Source organism: Anneissia japonica, unplaced genomic scaffold (genome assembly GCF_011630105.1).
Source record: "Anneissia japonica isolate Jap-2015-1 unplaced genomic scaffold, ASM1163010v1 scaffold288249_len478412_cov200, whole genome shotgun sequence".
NCBI classification, from domain to species: domain Eukaryota; kingdom Metazoa; phylum Echinodermata; class Crinoidea; order Comatulida; family Comatulidae; genus Anneissia; species Anneissia japonica.
Window position 1 is genome coordinate 105,887 of NW_022758042.1, and position 9,654 is coordinate 115,540.

Here is a 9,654-nt window from a genome sequence, read left to right on the forward strand (position 1 = left end):
AAATTTTAAAATTTAGTGGCAAAACAAGGGAGGCAAGGGGGGGTTGGGCACATCCCCCCCCCCCCCACCTACTGGATCCATCCCTACTGTCCATTAGGGATGTCCCAAAGATGGGGGTTCTACAGTATTACTGTATTACAACACTGTAATGTATATTAACCTCAATCCACACTATTAAATTTTATGTGTGATATGCCCATATTAATGTATGAATATAATGATGTCACTTACACACACCCAAATACTGGGGCGGATCCAGGATTTGAAGGAGGGGGTAAAATTTTTATGTCAAAAACCCCAAAAAGGATGGGAGTCCTATTTTGATTCCTAGATGGCCGGAAATGAGCTTTCCTGACTTCTGAGGTTTTAACTTCATCAAAATTCAAGGTTTTCCCACTTTAGAAAGTGGTCAGGTACTGTAAATATCTCATTCTTATTACAGTATACATATAGGCCTATTTTGTGTGTATACATAGAGAAAAAAATTGAGTAGTTGCATACATATTTTTTTCCATGAATCGATCAAACGATAGACATGAAGTACGCACTTTCATACAAAAATGTTTTTAATTTTATTTAACTGAAGGCTAGAAATAGGCTAAGCCGTGTTTGTCCGATCTGCCAACTTATGCCTCAGGTAGGTTCAGCATGCCTTTTGTAGGCCTTCAGCATGCCTTTTGTAGGCCATGACCCAGTAGTATTTTTTTTAATTTCTTCACAGAGGGGGATACGTCCGAACCCCCTGAACATCCTTGGATCTGCAATATGGGCATCAAATTTATGTCACATAATATTTGGTAGTGTGGGCCAACACTTTACAATTTGTAGCTGAAGCCCCAAATCTGGGGCTACACGGTGTGTATGTATCAGTAAGACGTGTCTAAGTCACCTAAATTTGAGCCTAGATAGTAAGGACTGTACCGCACTGTAGGACATGTTCCAACAAGCATTCCTATCAAGATTAGTAGTTATTTCTATTTTGTACAGCAGGCTACACTATTAAAATACAATAGGATTGACTCACACTCTGTACAGTGTGAATGATGATGGTGAAATTGGCAGTCAAACACTTTGGAAATGACATAAAACATTTTCACTGAATATATAAAAAATTGCAATTATATTATTTTTGCTAATAAACAATTCCATTATCATTAAATCATTTTTTACAATAAATTCAGTTTTATAAACTAAAAGTAGTACTGTATTGTATTTGGAGTAATTTCATAACGTCATTTGGGTATGTAATTTACGGTGTACGGTAAGAATGGCCCCGGAAAAAATGGCCCCGGAAATAATGGCCCCGGAAAAAATGGCCCCGGTAAAAATGGCCCCGGTAAAAATGGCCCCATATGACAGGTAGGTAAAAATGGCCCCAATAATCAAATTCTGAATTAAAACTGATTTTCTTCAGTCATTATATGCATTTTTTTATCTTAACTAATTTAGTTTTTAAAAGGAATCTCCCCAATAATCAAATTCTGTAACACACAATTGATCCACATGCTTTAACTACTGTTTATTTGTATTGTTTATAACATGTAAAGTTAATTCATTTGATATTTAACAAAAGTGAAGTTTGTGGTTATCTATGAGTTGCATATTTTGGTAAAGTACTGTATACTGTATGTCATTCCTCTACTTTGTTAGTGAAATAACGTTTTTAAAACTTTTATTTCTACTATCAAAAAATGTTATTCAATGGCCATTGTTTTTCAATTATCTCTCAGAACATTATTTGCATCTGCTGTAATTGTTAAAAAACAAATGCTTTTAAAGAAATACAAAAAATCACATATTGATCTCAGTTCAAAGGAAAAAATAAAACTTATTTCTAAATTTACAATTTTCACCTATAAACCTCTTAATTTCACAAAAGAGTGGGTTCTTTTTCAAACAAATACATCCTGCCTAATATATGTGCTGTCTCTTATACACATCTAGATGTGTATAAGAGACAGCTATATGGATATACTGTAATACTATTTGCATACCAGCCCTTACTCAGGTTAATTCTAGAGAAAAGTTGAAATACTATACTATAATAATTGTGGGTTTAAACATATGTTGTCTCAATTCAGGCAATGTATAATTTGGGAAATTCAGTGACCTTTCATAATAGTAATAAACAGGTATGTATTCGGGAAAATAAATAAAATGAAATATTAAATTTAAATTCTACCTACTCAGTGTTCTCCCAATTAAAAAATTTTTACTGGTAAATCAGTTGTAAGTAAGCTTGCCGAGCGCGCAGTGCGAGGCGCAAGCCCTTCGGGGGGGGGGGGTTCGGGGCCCGCCTGAGGGCCCCGAAAGCTTTAGGGTACTATATGCTTTCTGGTGCATTCTCAGCTGCATTTAGGCAGTATTTTACAACACTGAAGTATGATCTTTAACAATTTTTTAAAGTAAATTTTTCGTTGTGAATTTACTTTTAACACTTATCAAAAAGACTAATGAAGGGAATGAAAAAGGACCAGACTGAGACTGTTCTATCAATGGATTTAATAATGCAAGCTCACTTGCTCACTCATAACATCATGCACCATATCATTGGTTTTTACAACATAAATAATATTGCTAGCATCTCAATTTCCTGGATTAAGTATGGACAGCTGAGCATAGAGGCAGGTACGTTTTAAAGTATTTGTGATGATTTTCTGAATAAACTTAATTTACAAACTGTGATGTTTTACAAACAAAAAGTAAATAACGATGTACTCTGCTGCAGCCTATACACAGGGACCACACACTAAAGTTTAATTGCGCGAAGGATACAGTACCTAAAAATCGCTAGGAAAATAGGTGTGCGCCGCGTAATCGTAATTGCTGCATAATTGCATTGGTTATATATTAAAGATCAAAGCCTAATTTTCGGCAAAATCTGAGCAGAAATCGGCCCTCCTTTTGCAAGATGCGCAGACGGGTTTCTAGGCCAAATTATTGCGGGAAGGAAAGGTCTACATTCCGCACGCAGGCCATAAACTACTACTCTAAGCTAGTGATCCTTTTGCCCTAAAAATGCAAAAAGCGCCTGCCAAGGGCATGCCTCGCCGAAACTGAGATTAAAAAAGGCGCTAATTGATACGGTTTTATTATTATTAATTACAGCATTATCGTAGCCTTTCTACTTTGCATATCACTTGGGTTTTTGGACAGTTATAGGTAGGAGCCGCTAAGTTAATGTGGTTGTTTTGTAAACGGCTATGAGTATGTATGATGAATGAAGGGAGGTCCCATTTTATCTTTTATTCATTAAAACATCGGGGAAGTATAAGAGACACATCGGGGAAATTTAGGCATATTAAATCAAATAAACTAAGAAATTCTCAAAGATAATTTAAACTCATCATCATTAAAACTCAGTAAACATTACCAACCTTTTCGTAAAAAAACGCCTCCAGTTTGGCTTGGCCAGTTCGTTTCTTCGTGGTCGATTCCAGAGCAAACAATTCATTGGAAAACTTTTGCGAACGATAGTCCGCCTAAGCTACAGGAATTTATACAACTCAGACTCTCATTCCAGACGTATTGAAAAACTGCTACAAGTATAATACTACTCCACCAGTTTTAAAATTTTACCGGTCGGCCGTTTATTTTTACCGGTAAAATTGACGGCTAAACCGGCGTCGGGAGAACACTGCTACTATATTAAACAAAAAAACCAAGACGTAGAATTTCTATAAACAAATTCCATTCCTATTTCGGATGGTCATGTGTAAAATGTATGAAATGTAGTCATGAAATAAAAATCACTAATTAATGGTTTGAGTTGGGAATTTACAAAACTATGTTGGGATTGATGGTTTACAGTCATTTTTAAAAACTTATTAAATAATATTTATTTTTTGTTTTTAATTTCATAGTGCATGCGTGTTTGCAGATCTAAAATACTATATACACACGTTTTTTGACTTTTTCTGTAACAATCAGCAAAATTGTAATCATACTGTATATAGTGTGCTGTGAAAACAATGATTAAAAAGTGGGATGACTAATTCATTGATTAATTAACTAATGACAGTAAATAAAACATTAAACTTCCTTAAATCCAATATCTTCTAGAAAAAAATCTAAGCCATCTTTTTCAATCAGGCTGTAGGCCAAATGTTGATAAAAGAAATATCATGAACAGACCGAGACAGAGTATAAAATAATCACGCACAAACTGTACTCATAGTACAAATAGGTCGATTCAATATGATGGATACAGTACTTGGCTAGATTTGTAATTGTTGTCATTCCTCGATGAGGTTTTTATGTAATAAAATTGCATATACAGTAGAACATTAATAGATGAAAGAAGTAAGAAAGAAAATTCAAATTTATTATTCATGGTGTTCTGCGACATTGGTAGCACATGAGTAGACAGGAACCCCTGTCATTACTGTCCAATATATCTCAACTTTAGCCAAACAATTATATAAATTTCAATTACAAATTTGAATGAGTCAAAAATGTCCTCATTCTTTCTACACACTACATTTGTGAGTATAGTAATCAATTTATTTTCATTAAAAAACCTCTGACCTCTCTTTGCCATCAGTAGGTCATTCCATTCAACATCTTGTTTTCTGTTATTGTATGTTAATGACCACTATTAATTTTGGAATAAATCAATAACAGAACTTAATCTAATTTTAGACTGTTAGTATACTCCTGATATATTTTGGTTGAGTGCAGTAAAATTGTACATGTACAGCACCCAAAAAAAAAAAACAACCAAAAATAATTTACTCTTTCTCTCCATAGGAAAAACTGCCTTTCTTCCCAAAACTGTTGGTGTAAAAATGTACATTAATTGTACATTTCTTGGGCCTTAATTCTATTAATAAAATAAGTACAGCCTCACTAAACATTTTGTTATGCAACATTTCACTGGTATTCTACCAGCATTCTGTCGTTAATGGTTTCAGTCTGGTCATAACATGTCATCTCAGTTTAAATAATCAACGAATACGATATATGGTTATACAGTAGTTAAACAAGGAATAAAGACACTTTTTAAACAATTTTCAATAGTTCTTTTCAGAACTATCTACGTGGTGTACCGCAAGCATTAATTATATATTATACTTCGCCATGCAAACCTTCAAACAATTTTCAATATCTCATCAATTCGCATCATTTATAAATATTTTTTGTTTGTTTATTGAAAACATCTAACTGTGTTCATTACTGCATAGAGACAATATATAATGCATCTCCTTAGTCTAATTTTGAATTTGGAAAAATTCATTAATTAGCTTATAAAAAACACTAATTTAATGAATATGCAAACAAATGTCCATATTAATTTGTTATAAATCAAATGGTCAATACATCACATTTCTAACCCATCAATCAATCAATAATTTGTGAATATGTATGCTTTACCTGAAATGGTTAATTCCTTTCACTCCAAGATAAGAGAGAACATACGAGCCTGGCTTTCTCTCACTTTCACGCACCAAGTAAGCACCCATTTTGCCACTGTTCTGCAACCGCATCTCAGCTGTGGCCCTATCAAGGCGTCCATGATACCATCTGAAAAATGATAAAAATGTGTGAAAATAAAATCAATCATTTAAGATAATTATGTGATTCAACCTCATCTTGATATTGGCAGAAAGAAAAAAGATCTCGTCTGTAATGCAACGCGCAACATTTCAAATCAAATCAACATTTATTTCTTTCACAATATAACAATAAAAAATATATAATTTTTAACAAATATCTAAGGTATTATATGTATATACACTATTATGGTTGTTTTGTTTGGTTTGGTTCAGTGGAATTACAAGTCATTTAATAAGGCTTGAAAATTGTTTGATAGAACAGTTTCCATTGATGACGTTTGTAAAAACCAAATAGTAAATAAGGCGCCCGCCATCATAAATTACGACAACCACCACTCCACACGTACAATAATTTTAGACCTGGATAGCGCTTTAGAAACTCATTGCGTAGAACCTTATTTTTGCCTTACTCCAAATGTTTGATTAACTCATGGTTGGCTACAGGACAGGCAGTTAAATATTCAGTAGTTTAGTTGTCTTGATTTTATATTTGTATAAACTTTTGTGAATATTTTGAGTGTTCCATTGTAATTTCCAAAATGACGCATGATTCAGATTCTGATTCTGAAGAAGTAAGGTATGAGATTTAATTGTATGCAATGAGTAAATTTAAGAATTTTTAAAGTAAACCTTTGAACTAGATATCAATATGCAAGAAAAGATTTAACCAAAAAATGTAGTGAACTTATGACCTACAGTACTATACTGTATACTGGTATAAAAAGCATGTGACTTTGTTAATGATATTTACATGGTACTGGTACAGTAGGCTACATTATTATAAAAAATGTAGGTTCATTCTTGGGCACCAAACATTGTGCAACCTTCACTGTCCTCTACAATAATCTGTGTTTTAACCTGATGTTGTTCATAAATCTAAAGGCATCTTTGAGGTAATGACGTAATTATGTGATCATCTTCTTGCCAAGCGATTATGAACTACTACTAATGTTCTATTTCTTTGGAGGAAAAATCTATTTTATCATTATGAGTCAGCTCATCAGATATGAATGAGGAATTTCTATTAATAGTGGAATGAGCGGTGAAATATACATGAATGAAGACATTGTGTGAACATCCATGGATGGTACAAAACTCAGTGGAAAAATTAGGCCTACTGAAAATGAAACAGAAAAACAATGTGAAGGAAACAATCAATTAAACTATGCCAAAACTGGAGGAATCTAATTTGAATAACAACTGAATTTTTTTTTATATACAGGTAGTTTTACATTTACTGAAATTTACTGATTATTGTATTTGAATAAATTCAGGATTGAAAATTATTAATTAGTGGATGGTACAGGATTAAAATGGAAGTATGAGACAAATAGTTCCCTAATAGTAATACTATCTGTGTTTATTTTGTTTTGCAGTATGCAACATTACTTGAGGAAAATCACTAAAAATATTGACCTCTGCAAAGGGGTATCCTTTCAGATATTTTAGAGACCTTCTTAGTCTTACATTTCTTGTATCCTACGAGGAAATATAAAACGTCTGATGATTTCCTAAATTTAATCAGGAAGGCCTAAAGTGAATTCTATATTGGCCAAATACTACAATCCTCCCTCAATTACCAGTGGGTTATTGAACAACACCGATCGAGTGTAATCAGGGTTGAAATTATTTGTTTGTTTTATGCAGCGGTCACTTCACAAATCAAAGAAAGTCCACAACAGTGATTAGGTTTACTCTTCGCAATCCTAGCACAGTATTTCAATTGTATCATTTTCTTTACAAATTGTCAAAATTCAATAACTGTATTACAGTATTAGAACTTCACTTAAAACCTGTACACTGTACAGTATATCACAGAGGAACTTCCTCATTATATTGTACCTGTAAATTAGAGTGTATGTTTGTAAAATGAATAAAAACAAGATTTATTGCATGCAAAACGAGGAAGACAAACACGACTATTCATAACACGAATCAGTCACATTGTAGATGAACATACAACAAATATCCACTTGATCTTTAAACAATTTCAATTTTAATTTCAATTATTAGTTAATTGTTCTCCCATTCCTATAACAAAATATTTTGAACAAACTAGCCAGGTATTAAAATTAGATTAATACCTGTAGTTGAGAATATATCAATATATTACTGTATACTGTACAAAAGGGTATGGTTATTATAAAACATTTCTAAGGCCAAAAAAAAAAAAAATTGTTGTGTTGCCCTTAAATGGAAAAAATTGAGATAGCCGGTCAGTCGGTCAGATTTTTAAATATTTTTTTAAATTAATACGTGAAAAAAGCATAGGCCTGAAATTGCAGTCCCTCTTATGAAAACCCTGTGCCTAAGGCCAGGGTTGGTATCTCCTTGGCACCACAATAAAACGATAGCCAGCTTGCCAAACAAAAAATATTTAAAATAATGACAGAGTAAATACTAACCAAGTGTATATTGAAATAAATTTAACAAAAATAAATCAGTTTAAAGAATCTTTTATTTGGCTTCGAAAACGTAAAACAATATGTTATCCGATCCACACGATCATGCAAGGCAGGTCGAGCAAAACCATACTGTGGCTATGAAAGTATGTAATATGTAATACATTCGAAGTAGAAAAAAAAAAAGAATATTTCATTTATGGTCGCGCTCAGTTCTCAAAATTATGCCTTCTATGTTACCGATTTTACGCGTGCATCTATGGCTCGATTTTGATATAAAAATAGATGTCTGTTTTACATTTTATGTTCTAAATGTTAATTTCAAAAGTGTATTTCTCGAATTTGTACTTTGTAAAAAAATTTAAAAATGCCAACCCGATTTTTTGGAAATTGGTCGGTCGCGGAGGGCAACACAACATATTTTTTTTTTTGGCCATATCAAAATACTATTAGTTGACTTTTATCTGTTTATTTCAATATTTCTTGTCCTTTTATGGTCTTCTGGTCTTTTAAAACATCTTGATTTTATTGTTGGATTTTTAATGTGAAAGAAATAAATGTTTATTTGAATTGAATTTATATATATAGTTTTGTTTAATATTTCATAACTTTTTGAGTCATACTGTAGCATTAGCATGTCAAACCAAACATTTTCTATTATTACTGTATATTGTGGACGGTACTTTAATTGAAATGTTTTTCACGATTTATAAATTAAAAAAAATCACTTTTTGGAAAATGTTGTACACAGCATTTATTTTACATGAGGCAAGGATGACTAAGATAATTCATGATGTATTGTTAACTTACAGCCAGAAATAGCTTTCTATTGGATAACCAAACATTGCTGCCACTAGATTTCGGAATAATATTTTACTGGAATAATGTCACCTTTAAAGTTAATATTTGTTTCATGAACATGAGAAAGTGTGTGAAAGATCTTGTTTCTGATGTTACTGCAATGACTGTCTACATTTTTTGCAAGTAATCTTCAAAATACATGTACCTCATTATTCAAATTATATTATTTGGCATGTACTCTTTGTCAAACATGGCCATAAAAGAATTAGAATGTAATATATCTTTCTGAATACTAACAATGTTCTAAAATGTATCAATCTGCATATATTCATCTTGAGACAGAATGTTACTCAACTAAAGCCTTGTCTAAACTTGTTTTATTTAGGGACATTCCACAGTTATTTTGTTGTCATGGATGGGACATTTTTAAGAAGCAGGTATATCTCAGTAACTATAGAGAATAAGACTTAATTAAAGTGTGTTCAATCAAAGAGTATAAAACTGCAAGAGGTCCGACTGCCCTGATTTTTGTATGCAGGCAATGTAACGTTAAAAGTACTACCATGAAATAGGGGGGTGCCCTACATGTATAGAAACTCCCTCGTACACATTGCTCTCATCTTTTAAAGGCCACGCCCCTTCATGGACGCACTTTTTGAAATAGGATTGCATTCCAACGAATCCCCAGCAGTTGGACCGCTTGCAGTTTTATATTATACTCTTTGGTTTAATGTTTAATGTTTTAATTAAAATTACCGGTATTGCAATGGGGGAAAAAAATTGGGGAAAAAATTAAAAGTATGCGTTGCGGACTGGACAAAGCATGTTAGATATGCATTTTGTCCGATGTTCAGAGTTACGAAACTGAGATCAAGAAAAACTGTGCAATGTCAAAA

At 32.7% G+C, this 9,654-nt stretch overlaps 1 protein-coding gene across 1 annotated transcript in view; it reads right to left on the reverse strand.

Annotated features, from left to right (window-relative positions):
- LOC117124978 (ras GTPase-activating protein 1-like) overlaps positions 1-9,654 on the reverse strand; it is a 38,001-nt gene that overhangs the window by 27,252 nt on the left and 1,095 nt on the right. The window contains exon 2 of the mRNA XM_033271328.1: positions 5,374-5,523. Within this exon, the coding sequence (XP_033127219.1) occupies positions 5,374-5,523 (150 nt within the window). The remainder of the gene's footprint in view (positions 1-5,373; positions 5,524-9,654) is intronic.